The sequence below is a fragment of the Heterodontus francisci genome, chromosome 26 (assembly GCF_036365525.1).
Source record: "Heterodontus francisci isolate sHetFra1 chromosome 26, sHetFra1.hap1, whole genome shotgun sequence".
In the NCBI taxonomy this organism is placed as follows: domain Eukaryota; kingdom Metazoa; phylum Chordata; class Chondrichthyes; order Heterodontiformes; family Heterodontidae; genus Heterodontus; species Heterodontus francisci.
In genome coordinates this window covers 67,474,563-67,492,316 of record NC_090396.1, presented here as the reverse complement: position 1 = coordinate 67,492,316, position 17,754 = coordinate 67,474,563, and the positions used below count along the sequence as shown (strand labels likewise).

The following is a 17,754-nucleotide window of genomic DNA, read 5'->3' as shown; positions in this document are numbered from 1 at the left end:
ACGTCACGCAACCAGATCAGTGCTCGTGTGTGCAGCCCTCGTCGTCATAAGCGCGTGCAACAACAATGTAGTTTTATAAGCAAGATTTATGCTACTGTTACAATACAATTGCAAGATTGGATTTTCAATACTTGTGGGGTTGAAAACATAGAAGAGGAGCTGGCTGAACATGGAGCCCGACATGAGACTGAACTCTCCAGCTTGGAACCAGACATCACCTCATTGGTGTCTCATCAAAAGCACCACCATTCTTCCCATTAATTCTGATGGTTTTTTTTGCAGTGGCAAGCAAGAGGTGGGGTAGGACCAGTAGGTGGTTCACAGGATCTTTTGCCCCACCTAAGTGGTCTGTGGATGAATAAGTTTGAGAACCACTGGAATAGAGCCCTGAGACCTCTTGTTCTTTCATGCCTCCCCTATCCTCATTCAATGGTGATGATACAGGGAGAGGGCGAAAGAGAAATTGAATAAAATATTGTTGTATTGCATATTTAATCTCTTGAATATCAGCTCTTTTTAAACATTGTTTCCTTTAAATTCTGTTGGAACAAAGCACAACACAACACAGCACAAAATCCTGAATGACCAGCTGAGTTGCACTGAGTTGCTCTCTCAGCTGAAACAATACATCATATTCAGACATTTTATTAAAAGCAACCAGCCACCAAAATAAATTGTACAATTTTCCTTTTTGTAAATTTGCAATGCACTAAATAAATTATAGACTCCATTCGAATAATATTACCAGTTTGGCAAACTATCCATTCTGTAGGGGTCTTTTAAATCAGGTTCCAGCATTTTTTTTTCTTGTCCCTTTTAGCCCCACTCATCAATTCCCAACTGAGAAATCAGGTAAACCTCCCAGGCCTTTGTCACCACTCATGTGCAACTGGCCCTGTGTGGGAGGAGAAAGAAGTGCCTCCCATTATTCACTCCCATTGATGGCCCAAGTGAGATTGGGAGCTTGGATGTAAGCCACATCCTGCAACTCCATGACTAATTATGTTGGAGTAGATCAGGATTACTGGCCCTTACTGTGCTGTCTTGTGAGCCTAACATTCATCGATCTGTGCATTGGGCACACACACACCACTTATTATTGTTTTAGTACTATTTGACCCATCTTGAGTAGTTATGTGAGCAAGTCATATGCTTTATAATACAGGTCATGTTTTTGTATTAGACACCAGGAAAATTAAAATGTCACCTAATCACTAGGGGATATAGTTTTCTTTGTATGTAAAGGTTAAAGAAAAAATAATTTCGGTGAAATATTTTTTCACACAGAGCAAATCTATCCTTACTGCATTTACTGACATTTGCCCTTTATTTATGGCTAGATGATAGTTTCTATAACAGCCTGAATTCTTTATCAACCCAAATCTGTGACTTATTTTCTGCTGTGTATGAGTTAGTGTACCCCAGGTCTAGCAATTAGCCCCCAACAGCAGTAAACCACATACTGGAGAATACATAGGGGGCTGAATTTTACCAACCCTTGGAGTCAGGGGTCATGGTGGGGGGCCCGTAAAATACTTAAGGGAGTGGCCCACCATGACCTCCAACGCTGAGAAGGCCCCGCCGCATTTAACTGGCGGCAGCAAGGCCTGGGTGCGCTCCCCGCCCCCCGGGCACCGCTTGGTGGGGCCTTCATTAAATATAAAAATTAATTAAGATAGATGCCAATCAACTTACCTGGTCCTGGCGGCCGTCCCACGCTGATTTTACAGCCACTAGCCACAACTCGCGCGCCTTTAGAACTCCGTATGGAGTTCCGAGGGCAAGACACTGGTGGTGAGGGGGGAGGGCTGAAATCAGGGCGGGGAGAGGGGAAAACCTTTTTTATTGGCTGTGGCAATGGTGGGAAGGGGTTGAAGGGCAAACGTGATGAGGTTGGGGGGGAAAGTTCGGGGTAGGAATAAATTTATGATTTGTCATACTAGCCTTTAAAACAACCATTGGTGGGGGGCCTGGGAAAGGGCCTCCAACTTTTGATTATTTTTTTTCCTTAAAAATTAACTATCATTTCTCTTTAAAATTCTAATTTTTGTTAAGGGTACTAAGCCCTTTAATAATGGCACCGGCGCCTGCACAGTGGTGCCGGACGCCATTGCTGGGTACAGAGCAGCCACCCCCTCTATATCATCGGGGGTGGCCATTCTGCTCCTCCATTTAAATGAGCCCTTGCGCGAAATATCGTGGGGGCTCAGCGGCGGCACTTCCATGTCAGAAGGCCACAACGTGCGGCGCGCTAATAAAATTCAGCCCAGGATGTCCAAAACATTCTCCCATCACCTTTGAAGGTAAAAAAAGTAACATGTCACCAGACTAGTACGGGCTAAAATTACTCAATCGGATTTATTTACAAGGAAAGTAACACATAGAAGTGAAAAGACACAGCAAAATAATAAAAAGCAGTACACTTCAAAAACAGAGCTGGAATCTGTTACTAAGAAGTTAACAATCAGAATAAGTTTTTAGAATAGTGTTTCATACAGACTCTGGCAATCAACATATCCTGTGGAAGGAACAGTCAGATTTGTCTCTTTTTTAGACCTGAATAACATAAGTTCCAGTATCCACATAGAGTTTGGATACTGTTGCCATAACTAAAACCACAGAAGGTTCCCACAGTTATTGTAGAATGTAAGAGCCTCTGAAGTTGGTGCTATCACATGTGATCAAAGGATACACGGGTACTGTTACATGAAATACTAATGAATTATTACTCACAGGTTTAGGTTCTGAGTACCTGACCATGCCCTGACAACATATAGTTTAATTTGTCCTTTTGTGATGATCAATTTCCAAATCAATCAAACTTGCATCGTTCCTATAGACAACCTGGACTGATTGTCCTCCATAATCCTGCCCAAAATCGGCCATGATAGTGACGAAGAATGCGGGAAAACATAACGTAAGAAATAGGAGCATGAGTAGGCCACTTGGCCCCTTGAGACTGCCGCATCATTCAATAGGATAATGGCTGATCTGATTGTGGCCTTAACTCGACTTTCCTGCCTGCACCCCCATAACCCTTTACTCCCTTGTGGATCAAAAATCTGTCTAGCTCAGCCTTGAATACATTTAATGACACAGCCTCCACTGCTCTCTGGGCTAGAGAATTCCAAAGATTAATGACCCTCTGAGAGAAGAAATTCCTTCTCATCTCTGTCTTAAATGGGAGACCCCTTATTTTTAAACTGTGCCCCCTAGTTCTAGATTCCCCTACGAGGGGCAATGAGGCCTACCACCACCCTGTGAATTAAAACATAGAAACATAGAAAATAGGAGCAGGAGTAGGCCATTCGGCCCTTCGAGCCTGCTCCGCCATTCATTATGATCATGGCTGATCATCCAACTCAGTAACCTGTACGCGCTTTCGCCCCATACCCTTTAATCCCTTTAGATCCAAGAGCTATATCTAACTCCTTCTTGAAAACATACAATGTTTTGGCCTCAACTGCTTTCTGTGGTAGCGAATTCCACAGGCTCACCACTCTCTGGGTGAAGAAATTTCTCCTCATCTCAGTCCTGAAAGGTTTACCCTATATCCTTAGACTATGACCCCTGGTTCTGGACTCCCCCACCATCGGGAACATCCTTCCTGCATCTACCCTGTCAAGTCCTGTTAGAATTTTACAGGTTTCTATGAGATCCCCCTTCACTCCTCTGAACTCCAGTGAATAATCCTAACCGACTCAATCTCGCCTCTTACGTCAGTCCCACCATCCCAGGAATCAGTCCGGTAAACCTTCGCTGCACTCCCTTCCTCAGATAAGGAGACCAAAACTGCACACAATATTCCAGGTGTGGCCTCACCAAGGCCCTGTATAATTGCAGCAAGACATCCCTGCTCCTGTACTCGAATCCTCTCGCTATGAAGGCCAACATACCATTTGCCTTTTTTACTGCCTGTTGCACCTGCATGCTTACCTTCAGTGACTGGTGTACGAGAACACCCAGGTCTCGCTGCATATTCCCCTCTCTCAGTTTATAGCCGTTCAGATAATAATCTGCCTTCCTGTTTTTGCTACCAAAGTGGATAACCTCACATTTATCCACATTATATTGCATCTGCCATCCATTAGCCCACTTACTCAATTTGTCCAAATCACCCTGAAGCCTCTTTGCATCCTCCTCACAACTCACCCTCCCACCCAGTTTTGTGTCATCTGCAAATTTGGAGATATTACATTTAGTTCCCTCATCTAAATCTTTAATGTATATTGTGAATAACTGGGGTCCTAGCACCGATCCCTGTGGTACCCCACTAGTCACTGCCTGCCATTCAGAAAAAGACCCATTTATCCCTACTCTTTGTTTCCTGTCCACCAACCAATAATTTTCTATCCATCGCAATACACTACCCCCAATCCCATGTGCTTTAATTTTACATGCTAATCTGTCATGTGGGACTTTGTCGAAAGCCTTCTGAAAATCCAAATAAACCACATCCACTGGCTCCCCCTCATCAGCTCTACTAGTTACATCCTCGAAGAATTCTAGTAGATTTGTCAAGCATGATTTCCCTTTCGTAAATCCATGCTGACTCTATATCAAATATCTTTAATTGGGATTTCACTTGAGCAGATATAAAGAGATACTCACTGAAACTGGGGTGTAGTTGAGTTTGGATGTGTATGCTTGTAATGTTTCACCATATAAATAAATGTTAAGCTGAGTAAAGATTGGCTCCAGTGTTTCACCAACCGGCTTTCTGGAATATAACATGCCGAACTTCTCTGATCCAAATTTCCTGCTGCTCCAATATTGCTGCTGGACACTCCTTCCCTGGCTACCACATGTGAATAGCAGTAGGGGATAGGGCCCAGGTCCCCAATAGATTTTTATGATATCCACCCCACTTACCGCCATTTCCCAGGGCACGAAGTGGACAATGTCAGTAGACCCCATGAAGCAGCAATAGCAGTTCTGAGCTCAAGGATTGGAGCGAGCCTTGCAGAGGCCTCCTCTCTCTTCAATTTGGGTTGAGCATTTGTTGCTGAAGGTCTCAGTCGTGGACAAGTGCTTCAGTCGAAACAGTCTTCCCCTCTCAATGGTACACCTGACTCTTCTGTTGCTGTCGCAGCACCATCAAGATTCTTCTATAATAAAAGCAAAATACTGCGGATGCTGGAAATCTGAAATAATCTGAAATCGGAGAAGGGTCACTGACCCAAAACGTTAACTCTGCTTCTCTTTTCACAGATGCTGCCAGACCTGCTGAGTGGTTCCAGCATTTCTTGTTTTTATATCAAGATTCTTCTCTTCACTCTAGTGGACTCCCTCTTGGAGATAGACTCCTCTTGTGTCCGCTGTTTGCAAGAAATTAGCCTAACCCAGGGAAATAGGTCAGGATTGGAGCAGATTCAGAGGGGCAGAAGGAAGTCCTGTCCTGTGGAAATTCCACTCAAAAGATGAGGATTCAGCCCTCTGTCTCCTTTTATATTGAAACTAAGAGAGGACAACTTCCATGAGATAAAAATAAATTAAAAATAAGATCATTTGTTTCTGTCGACGGGTTCCATGGGGATTCTTACTAATTGCTTAATGGCATTTCCGTGTTCTTAGGTTATCCGGGATATTCTGATGATCGGCCACCGACAAGCTTTTGCCTGGGTAGATGAATGGTATGGTAAGTGGAACTGCTCAGTTTCAGCAATGTTTGCCAAGCATCCCAGCTTTTTCATGTCTGCCACCTTAGATATGGCATGCAGACATGATCGAAGACGCAAATTCACAAAGGCTTGCAACTCGATGATTTTTCTGACTTTGAAAAAAGATTTATGTAAAATCTACTGGAAGATGGTAACATTATCAGCACTATTCCCCCTTTATAGCACCAGTTTTAAATTTTAGACTTTAGATCCTTCCCATACATTATTACTGAGGTAGGAACATTTGGACCAGGAGTAAGCCACTCAGTCCCTCAAGCCTGCTTCATCATTTAATTAATTTGTGGCTCATCTGCAACTCAGCTCCATTTTCCTGTCTTTGCTCTACGTCCCTAAGGTAACAGACTCTCGGATGTCAAACTCTTATCAGTGCTTCTGACTCACAAAGGGGCTGTTGGAAGTTGTTTGAAAACAACCTGGGATACCTCACTCTCATTTATTTTTTCCCTTCGCAGTGAGGAATTGTTTGGCCCATATTTGGAGTCTATCTAATGATGTGGCCAAGATAAAGAATTCAGTATGTGTGAACCGCTTTTAGCACCCTTTTAAAAAGAGAGTTTCAAAATCAGACCCCATTTAATTTTACCCTGTGATTTTCTTTCTTATTCTCTCCTTCCTGGAGTTAAAGATGGGTACAGTTACACAGGAGACTGCAGTCCTCCAATACTTATATATGCAGCCATTCTATCTGTGTGAGCCTCGACAGTAAATAATAGTAGGCAGTTTGATTGTGAGGGTATCAGAGTCTAGCCCAAATCCATCCACACCCGATCACTACACAGATCTGTTTCCAGCAGGAGTTACCAGATAGTGTTGGAATGGGCACTTTGGCTGATTTTTAACCCCATCCCTACCCTAGGGACATTGAGGTCAATTTTACCCCCCTCCCCCACCCCCTCCCCACCAACTGCTTCCCTTCCTGAACTTAGAAATCCCAGCCCCTTCCTATGCCATTTCATATCCAGTCAACAGCAGCTGTGGATGGCTCATCCACTCCTTTCTCTGTCCCCTTACTTTGACAGGATGCATTTGGCTTTATTCTGTATCTCCTTCCAACTGCACAGCTCTGCTCTGGAGCACAGGCTTGTGGGAAACTCTATAACATTGTGAAATAAACATTGCCATGCTTGTGGAGCCCTCTATATTTATAATTAAATCTTTGTCAGTAAAATTTTGTACAAGCAAAATTCCTTAAAATACAAGTGTCTGACTTGGTCTTGTGAGTTCATTGGAGCAGAATATCTTGAATGACACCATTTCGTAGCTCTATGCTTTTCATGTTTACTAATTAGCAATCTTTCACATACTAATTCATTACAAATCTATTTCATACTGTGAAATCTATATTTCTGCAGAGTATTTCAGGTGGTAGTTGCAGTAAAACTGCAGTGAAATCTGTCTTAAAAACCACTCATGTATAAAGACCACCTGTTTGTTTTGACCATTGTAGTAATCATTTCAATGAGGATTTGTATTTATACTAAGGGATCACCTGTTTATAAAAACTATGTGAAGGCAATTCCAAAAGGTAGGTATTAGTTACTTTCACAATTTTAGTAAGTGTATCGAGTTTCTTAATAATGGATGGACGATATCGATGTAAGAGCTTCTCTTGTTTTGATACACAGAGATATCTGAAATGTCTGCCTTGAGGCTTTGTAGCAGGTATTCTGATGATCTTCTGAAAGCAACTTTCTTGAAGATCTTTTTGGTTTATACTTCCATATTTCCTACTGATCGCACCCGCGCTGCTCCACTCTTTCCCCCTTTTCTCTCCCTACATCACTCCTTCTACTGCTAGCCCTTTTTTTTCACCACACCTTTTTCTCCAACTGGCCAATGTGCATAAGCTAGTGCCCCGCTGCTTCTGGAACCTTCCATGTCTGCACCTAGAATGGCGTCTCTTCTTTTTATGTTTTCCTCCCAGAAACCACTACATGCCTTGAGTTTAATGTCCTCAGTAGAAAATGCCAAGAAACATCTTGAACTTTTTACAGATATGACTATGGATGACGTGCGGAAATATGAGAAAAATATGCATGAACAAACGAACATAAAAGTTTGGTTTGATCAGCCTTCCACAAATTCTCCTTCCACGGATGAAATACAGAGTGATGGCAACACAAGCGTATGTTATATTTTTCCTGAAGTACATTGTAAAACAAACCTCCCATTCTTTGGGAATTAAGGATATCAATATGTTTTCCCTTTAAATATAATCTGTAAAACACAATGACAATATAAAATTAGGCATTAGTGAACGAGAAGTCTCATGTACAGTGGTGCTTTTGTAGGATCAGTGATTTTTTTGCCACTGAATTAAGCTGAGCGCTGCAACAATCAGTGTTAACCCCCTTTACCATTAATGCACATCTTGGAGTTTGCTACTGCCATTAGATCCCATACTGAGCACAGCTGGCATTTGCTGCCTTCACCCTCCTGACCTGAATGCAGTGACTCATGCTGGGTTATAGCTTCCTGAGCAGTGCCAACCTTTCTGTACCTCACCCAACATGGAAATGCTTTATAGATGAACCTCGATGATGGATTCACCCGTGGAGGCCAACATAGCCAAGGCCAATTTTGTTTTCACCTGACTTCTACATATATGAGTAGCAATTAGCACAGACCAGGATCAAACTTGGAGCTCTTCTTTCTGTCTATGTAATGCACTATCACACAGGACCACTGGAGCAGCAACTGGATCTTTTTTGAAACATAAATACAACAATACACAACAATTATACAGACATCAGAGTTGCTAATCACAATGGCATTTGCACCAACACCAGAGAGAAGGGTAATTTTACCTAACCTGACTGGATAGGATAGGCCACCAATTACACGCTGCTCAATTTTACTTCCCATTGTCATCAGTGTAAACTAAAAGTCAGCAGAGTGTCAGGCTCCATAGCGGTAGGGGGGCAGAAAATTGTTCTGACACAGGGCCGCCACAGAGCTCGCGCCGGGAGGGCCTGGCTCGATTCTTCCAGCGGCGGCGAGGTTCCGTGTTAGTTCCCCCACTGCTGAGCAACGGGACCTGAATTTCAATATGTAAATCAATAAAATGAATAAATTTAAATACCCTCACCTCCAACCTTCCAGGCCTGCCGTGATCTTCAGTGCGGCGGCCGGCACTCCCGCACCTTCACTTCCCCGTTTGGGGAAAGCTGGCGTGATGCTGATGGGGAGGGGGGAGAGTTAAGAATTTTAGTGTGGGGGTGGGAGTGGGGATCAGGATCAAATAAATGTAATGAGCGTAGGGAATGCTGGGAAGGAGTGAACTTTAAACTTTGTACAGTCTGGTTGGGAGGGAAGGCCAGATCTCAAAGGTAAATGCTTTGGTGGGGGATAGGGCAAATACTTAATGTATTTTTTTATTGTGGGGGGTGGGAAAGGGGTGTCAGGATTTTATTGGATATATTTTGGAGAGGTTTCCTCTTTAAAAATTTAAATTTGCCTGCAGGGCTGGCTGCCCTTTAAGAATGGCGCCAGTGCCTGCGCACAGACAGCTGACACCATTGTCGGTGTCAGACAGCCCTGCCCCTCCATGTGATTGGAGGAGCAGGCCACCACAGCTATTTAAATGAGCCGCTGTGCAAGAGATCATGGCAGCTCTGCGGCGTGTGTGGGTCGCCATTTTTTCACCCGCCGCCACAAAGCTGCCACGATCTCTCGCGTGGTGGTTTATTTAAATAGATGGGGCGACCCATAATCCAGCCCATAGTGTTTGATTCTGATTCATCGGTCATCATTGAAATTTTGCCATCCACCAGTCTGTAATTAATGAAAATACCAATTATAATTTACTGTCCTAAGTATAAGGATTTTAAATTTGATTGAAAAATGTACACAAAATGGAAGTTGTAGTATCCTTGGGGGACAGTGACCACAGAATGATTAAGTGTAACAAGGTCTGGGAGTCAGAAATAACTAACAGCAGGAGCCAAGTACATCTTTAAAATGACCAAGTTCAAAGAAGTGAGGGAACAACAAAAGCAAATGAATCGCGGGAGGCTGTTCAACAACACTTCAGTACAAGACAAATGGAACACTCTGCATGAGCTGTAAGTGGCCAAAGTTGAGACTGTCAAAGTGCAAAATCATTCTACAGTATTTCCTAATAAGAAGAGAAATTTTAACTCATTTCATTTGGCAGGAACGGAGCAGGCAAGCAGTTAAAATGAAGTGGCTCCATTTTTCTTTATGTTCCTGATTTCCGATTTTAATGCCATTAATTTTGTCGGCAGATGAAGCAACAGCTGGACCCAGGTGGGAGCCACATGCATAAATGCTAAGCACCATCCTGTATGATCAATAGGACTCCAATGGCATTTAACCCTATCCTGACAAAGAGTCTACGATGGCTGCCCAGCTCAGTGACACCTGTTCTAGAGCCAATGGAGGCCCTACAAGGCAAGTAAAATACTTTTCTTGGTGGGACCAGGAGAAGCAGGAGTGCTCTTCCAGGCTCCACAAGAATAGTGTGGGCTTCTGCTGCCCGGATTCCCAGTTTCTCAAGTCCCTGCCAAATATTCTCACCTCTCCCATTTCCACAACTTACCTCTGTGCCAGAGGGTGGGCTTCAAGCTTCCCGAACTTCCTCTCCCACCTACCAGCCGACTGCCGTTTTCCACCCATTTCAGGTGGACAGCTGACCAGTGGCATGCAGATTGGACTGCAATTAAATACATTGGGCCTGAAATTTATGACTGCTGGTGTGTCACACATTCACCCTGCCCATCCAAAACCCACTCAGGGTTAAATTCCACATTAATCTGTCTGTGATTGATCCTTGATCTCAAAGTACACCAATTCATAATCTATCATTATGTGACCCTAGATTTGTGTGACCCTGCCAAAAATAGTACCAAATATTGTGCTGTTACTAAAATTGCAATACAGTGTAATGGTGGGCATGTAAAGTATTTGCATTATATCTTCTGAACAAAAAATAACATCCAGTACTATATTATGGATGTTGCCTTTCCAAACTTGGGTGCCTTTGAAGTGAGCATATGAGTTGTAGAACAAAAATGTGAGCTGTTGGTGCTTATAGCTTTTCATTAGTGATGGTAGTATTGGGAACAATCTGCATTGATGAATTAAGCATATTACACAACAAATGTGTCTTAAACATGAAAATAATTTCCTGTTCAGTTAGACTACAAAGACTGATCTTAAATAAACAATGGCAGCTTTAAGGTACATTAACATGGAAAATGTAACTTGTTTGTGATAGGAAAAAATGTATGTACGCAGCTTCACAAAAAGGTAGAAGACCAATGGTAAGCTCCTTACATGTACTGTACATCTTTGTGGTTGCAATAGCTCTTCTGAAGAGTCACAGGTTTTTTTATGGATTTGAAAGTGAGCACTTCATTCAGCACTTTTTGCATTTCATTTTATACAAATTCAACTAATACTTACACAGTAAGATTCTACTGTGTGGGAAATTGTGGGTGCAGATCTGCAGCCTGTTATGTAATAACAGCATGTTGTTGTTCCAACTTGCAGTACCATTCAACATTTTATAATTTTATAAACCTTATAAACCATTTATTTAAAACAATAGAAGAAAAGTTACTTGCATGTTCTATGATGTTTTATTTGAGGCAATAACAATGAATAAATAGTGAACTGGAATTAGTAGATTGTTCTGTAAGTGACATTAAAATTTTTATTGATATTCTTTCCCTTTTTATTTTCAATTATAAGACATGACAATGAATGAAGTTCGAGAATTTGAACGAGCGACTCAGGAAGCCACTAACAAAAAAATTGGAATTATTCCTCCTGCAATTACTATCAGCAATATCGTTATGCCTTCATTAACCCGCAGCGGACCTTCTAGTGCCCCGACCACACCTCTTGCCTCAGAAGCTCCAGAATTCCTGGCTATTCCCAAGGATCGCCCTCGAAAAAAGTCTGCTCCGGAAACTCTTACCCTTCCAGATTCTCGGGAGAAGCGCAGCACTGCCATGATACCTGATATCGATGCCTGTGGCGAGCCATCTGAGCCCAAGTACAATTAATTTCTGCTTCTGACCAGAGGCTTTATTTTCAGATTTCAGTGTTAGATAATATTCTTCTTTATCCATCACTCTTTGTTCTTCTTAGTTGAAACTCACATGCTAATGGCCTATTTCCTTGGCCCCAAGAGTATAGTTCACAAGGAAAATAAGGTGCTCCACGCCCACAGTTTTTGTCTATTAAGTTGAATAAGAAGCTTGTTCCCAAAGGGAAATATCAGTATAGACAGTAAGTACTTTACAGCTTAAATTCTCCATATGCTGACGACAAGCTAACTCGCCTGCCGCCAACGCATATTGGAAATTCATGGATGGCTTTCACAACATTTTCCTGGCAATGATTTCCATGAACACAAGATCATAGACAACATCATGTGATTTTCCCATACCTACTGCTGATGAGGTTACTGGCACATATCAGGAAAATTTACCCCTACATGTTTAGCACTTAAACATATGTATTTCAGTGCAATAATGTTTAAACACATTTCATAAGCTCTCATGTAGAGCTTGGGAGTGATTTGTGTAAGGTCACCAGACACACAGGGAGATGTGCTTTGAAGACTTGAGGCAGGAGTAATTTACCCACCCCCTGTGGGACTTACCAACTAACCAGGCTTCTAAAGTTCCACAGCAATCAAAACCTGTTGGCTTTGTTTTAGAACTGGGTCCATATGGAGATTAACTGTGTCCTTTGGCAACCATCAGCATAAATTACCAATGATAGGTTATAGAATAGAGCCATAGAATGATACACCACAGAACAAGGCCATTTGGCCCAACGTGTCTAGGCTGACTCTTTGAAAGTGTGATCCATTTACACCCACTCCCCTGCCGTTTCCCCATAGCCCTGCAAAATTTTCCCCTCCAAGTAATTATTCAATTCCTGTTTATAAATTACTACTGAAACTGCTTCCACAGCCCATTCCGGCAGTGAATTTGAGATCCATAACTCACTGCATTAAACAAATTCTCATCATCTCGTCTCTGGTTCTTTTGCAAATGATCTTAAATCTGTGTCATCTGATTACTAACTCTTCTGGTTCCAAATGGTAAAGTTATAAATCTGTGCTCCACAAGTGACTTGGCGAATAAATTTACCGATTGATGTTTCTTGAGCCAAGATGGTGCCAAATTCAATCCCGAGTCTGTGATGAACCAGTAGAATCTCTGCAATTGGCCACAGTGCCGTTGTCTTAGCGTGGGGAAAATCAGCCAAGCTTGGCTTCTTCTGTTCATTATCTAGTGACCCTTGCTGGGAAGTCTGTGCCATCTTGGTTGAATACAGAGCCAGGCTCGGCAGTGACAGTCTAATGTCTTGCTCTGTCTTGCACATGAAAATTGGCTCCCTGGGTAAAGTATTAATGGCTGAAGCTAGAATATAGTGTAAATTTTAGGCTCCCTGTTTTAAAAGAAAATGTCAAAGCCCATGTGGCTATGGATGCTCTGATGTGTGAGTGTGCTAAGACAGGTTTGGTTCTCAGTATCTCCATAGCGACAGGTTTTGGCAGGGAAGAGAAACATATAGAAGTTACTCTCCCAAAACCAGATAAAGGTGAATACTAAGTTGTCTATGTAAAGTACTTGCCACCTGCACTGATAATCCTCTTGAAATTAATGATAAATGCCACATTCACAAGATGAGTTTTAAAAAGAACACATTTTCTTCTGTTGAAGCTCAATTCCAATGGTGAAGCATTTTCCAGTATATTTTAATTTATTTGTTTAAGATTAAAGCTACCGCCTGCAGTCACTGTAACATTGCTTTCCTTGGCCCCTTCCTATGTGTTGAAAGAGAAGAGGTTGATGGTGTAATGAATGCAGGACAGTGCAGTGTTATATTTTAAATCTATCGGCTCATGTTTTTTGCTGAGTTAAGGTGCTGGCAGTCAGTCAAAAAAAATACTTTTCAAGGATTATACTGAGTAGATGCTTTGTCAGTAGCAGATTTACGAAAATATGTTGCAGCTAAGAATAAGGAGAAATATCAAAGGAACCCAATACTTAATTTTTGTATATAGAGCCTGAGCCATGCAGGTGATGGATTTATTCCATTAAATCTGTCAACTTGAGCTGCCCACAGAAAACAAAAACAAAAATTTAAATCAACTTACTTTTTGCCAATCTTTGGCATATCCATGATATGCTGAAAGGCTTTACATTGACCACTGGCCCATTATATTTAATGCATCACATTCGTTAAAATGCCAGAAGACTTTCAAATTTCACTTTAGGTAGAATGTAGAAATTCCGCCACTAACAAGGTGTAACATTAAACTTTAACTCCCATTCCCCCTACCCATTTAAGAAAAACCTTTTTTTTTAAAAAAAGCACTCCAATCATTGATAGTCATGCACCTGAATATCGGGCAGGCTTGTCATTTTAAAGAACAAGGAGGAAAGGGAGACTGTTGAGTAAAAGTTATGCCATCTGAATCATTCAACAAATTGTACTAAACAAAAACCTTATATAAAAGAATTGCCTTTTGGATATCAAAAAATCCTTTCATTAAAAAACATACTTGTTACATGCTGCCCTTTTAATATTCCCAAACAACACATTCTTCATTAATAGGTAAACAGCAGAAATCTTCCTACACCGTTATCACCATATTTCAATTGTTTAAAGTAATAAGTGTATAAAAGTTCATATTTAACAGATGTATTTTTCCCAGGCTTAATTGCTCCCTCTTATCTTTGATAATTGTATGTTGAGCTAACACTATGTTTAACAATGTTGAGAAGCAATTGAAAGCTCAACAAAGTGCACAGCATAAGCTACAATGACAGGGCAGAGACTTTGAAAAAACTGAACACACGTAAGGGTAAAAAAATTTATACAGAATTACTCTCTCACTGCCTCTGCTTGAGGTGCAGCATCTTGAACCAAAAGTCTACTGTACGTTGTTACAATTCTGTCTGAATTTGTAGAGTGAGGTTCAGATTTGTTTGCCTGATGCAAGCAGCCATGAAAGCAAGTTGATTGCTCTTATTGAACTCTGTCTTTGGAAATGTAAAAGATTTTACTGTTCAATTAATTCCTTGTATGTTCTACTATTTTTAAACTTTCTTGATTTATTTATTTTTACTGTCAATACCATATTAGCAAAAGGACCAAATCATATTTATACTGTTGCAAAATATAAAACTGAAGTAAGCAGAAAATTCCAGTACCTTGCTGTGTTCAAGTTGTTCTTAACATTTATTTAAAGCCATGTTCTTTTTAGTGCCACAATTTTGGAATAGTGGTACTGCATTTTGCTATTACCTTGTACACTCACTCACCATGCAATGCCGCTGTTCAAGTACTCACCGAAAAAGGATTTCCTTCTGTCTTGTTTAATTTCTTTTGTGTATTGATTTTTTTCACCCTGCACTGCTTTCCAGAAGGTGAAACACCTTACTGGGGTGCATTTCCACAGGTACCTTGCTCAAGTGGTCATTATTTACCTGAACTCTGACCATGAGCATCAGCAGGCCATTCTGTCCTGGGGGGCGAACCCAATACCGTTCTTACTTGGTGTTTACATCTATACATTTGTCGCTGGGGTCAATGGATTCAGGAGCGCGGACTGATTTTCAACCCTTTTGCCCAAAAGGGAATGAAGCAATGACTCAAGATCAAAACTTGAACTTTCCTAGAATGATCTGCATGGATCAACGATTCTATTTTGGTGGAATCAAGAATTATTTTCGCTAATCCTCGCTCCAAAACAACAGTGACTGTCTTTCAAAAGTAATTCTTTAGTTATGAAGCACTTTTGGACATCTTGAGGATATGATGAGGCGCTATGTAAAAGCAAGTTCCTTCTTTCTTTTGAGCCTTTCTGGCAGCAGAGTTCAAGTTGATGGAATGCAAGTCTGTGTTCAAGTTTTCCCATGGTAGAAACTCATCTACCTTAACTGTTCCCCCAGGGAGAGCTGCTGAGGGTGCATCAAGAGAATGGGGAAATTAAAAAGCTGAGTTGCAAACCCCATCCAAAGCTACTTTAACAAAATTCCTAATGGCCAGTTATTGGAGCCATAGTAGCAAAGGTCTGGAAGCAAGTCATCTTACCCATTCCCTTGTGTGGAGGATATTGTGCACCAGATCTAAAAGAGACAAGGTGGAAAATAGTACTTTACAAAAACTGGAGATATTTGTAAAATGAATGGGGGTGATCATTTTATGAAAACCACCTTTTTAACAGATATTTGTTAACAGTTTCGGATCAACTCTACGGGGAAACCATTTCAGATTACTAAGAGGATTTGGATAACGCAGCAACACATCTTTTTATGCACTTTCTTTATTTTCAATGGGAAATGCCTGTAATGTGTATTTTAAAACATTTTTGAAATGTAAATGTAGTGGTAATTACTGAAAGAAATATTTTTTCACAACAGAATGTTGTTGAAACACTTTTCATGGTTCAAATAGCTGGCATAGGCATAATGGGCCGAATGGCCTCCTTCTGTGCTGTACAGTTCTATAATTCTATGATAGCATGTTCAGGTTGCCTAAATTTTCCAAGCTGTATATCTGCCATTTTTACTGGCTGTGTTTCCACAAACCAATTCCCACAGTTCCCATGTGTGTAAACAGCCAGAAATATAGATGTTAAATACTATGAATATTTTCTTTGAATACTGAAATGTAAAGAAGTTATGGATAATTTTCTGGTTAAGTAAACCTATTGGTACTGTTGATTCCTTTTAGTGTGGGGAATTTGTTTGCCATAAAGCATTGTTATTCGCCTCATACTTGGAACTTTCTACTGCTGAGGAAGCTACATGCAAAATTTGACATTTCCGTTTAGCATACACTTTAGAAAATGAGAAAAAAATAAAGCTCTCCTGATAAATTGGTCTGGTACTGATCTTGCAGAACAATAGGTTGGCAGACACCATCTGCAGACTGTGCTGAGTCAGCTGGTCTCAACTGGGTCAACAGTTGTAATGTTACAATTGGCCTCAGCACCCTGGGCTAAGGAAGGGAAAAAATCGTTATGACTTCTCAATCAATGCATATAACTTGGATTTTGTTCTCCTCCAGTCGTTGAGTTCTGTGGCAGGGGGAGCTTGAAGTTGGCTCCGGAGGAGGCCCGCCATGGACCTCAAAGCTGGGAAGGCCCAACCCGATCTTCCCGGCAGCGGCGAGGCTCTGTGGCAGCCCCCCTGCCGCTGGGCAACTGTACCCCAATTTAAATATACAAGTGAATAAAATTAATAAATTAACATAGACTTACCAGCGATTTTGAGGGCCTGCCGCGATTTTTGGCACGGCAGCCGGCACTCCAATGCCTTCAAATCCCCATCCAGGGAAACTTGCTGCCATGCTGATAGGGAGGGAGGAGGAGGTACATTTGTCAGTGCGGGTGGGGGGATGGGGTAAAATAAACGTATTGGGTGTAGGGGATGGTGGGAAACTTTGAACCTTAAACTTTGTGCAGTTTGGGGGGAGAATGTCAGATGTGAAAGGTAAGTGTTTTGGGGTGAAGGACAAATAGATATTGTTATGGGGGTGGGGGGGGTGGGGAGAAAGAGGTTTCCTGTTTAAAAATTAAAATGTGCCGGAAGGGCATGGTTACCCTTTAAAAATGGTGATTGAGGGGGACGGTCCGCCCCAGCTATTTAAAATGAGCCGATGCGTGGGAGATTGCAGCGACTCTTTGGCGTGCAGCCCACACAGGCGGGCCACCATTTTCTGAGCTCACTGCTGGGATCAGCGGCAGGCTCTTAAAATCCAGCCCATATGTGTGGACATCCAGTGAGCTCCGGATCAAGCTTGACTGTGATTCCCATTCTCAGTTGAATAGCCTGCCAACAGGACTGGAAAACTGTATCAACTTTGCTTCCAATTTTCCCCCTTCTCTCACCTTTACATGGTCTATCTCTGACACTTCCCTTCCCTTCCTCGACTTCTCTGTCACCATCTCTGGGGATAGGCTGTCCACTAATATTCATTACAAGCCCACCGACTCCCACAGCTACCTCGACTACACTTCTTCACACCCTGTCTCCTGTAAGTACTCCATTCCATTCTCCCGGTTTCTCCATCTCCG

The 17,754-nt window shown here is 41.8% G+C and overlaps 1 protein-coding gene across 1 annotated transcript in view; it reads left to right on the top strand.

The window, feature by feature from the left end:
• Positions 1–17,016, top strand: part of LOC137384438 (cytoplasmic phosphatidylinositol transfer protein 1-like) — a 399,346-nt gene extending 382,330 nt beyond the window's left edge. The window contains exons 9-10 of the mRNA XM_068058497.1: positions 5,575–5,638; positions 11,397–17,016. Coding sequence (XP_067914598.1) covers positions 5,575–5,638; positions 11,397–11,713 — 381 coding nt within the window. The 3' untranslated portion in view covers positions 11,714–17,016. The remainder of the gene's footprint in view (positions 1–5,574; positions 5,639–11,396) is intronic.
• Positions 17,017–17,754: the final 738 nt, after the last annotated feature.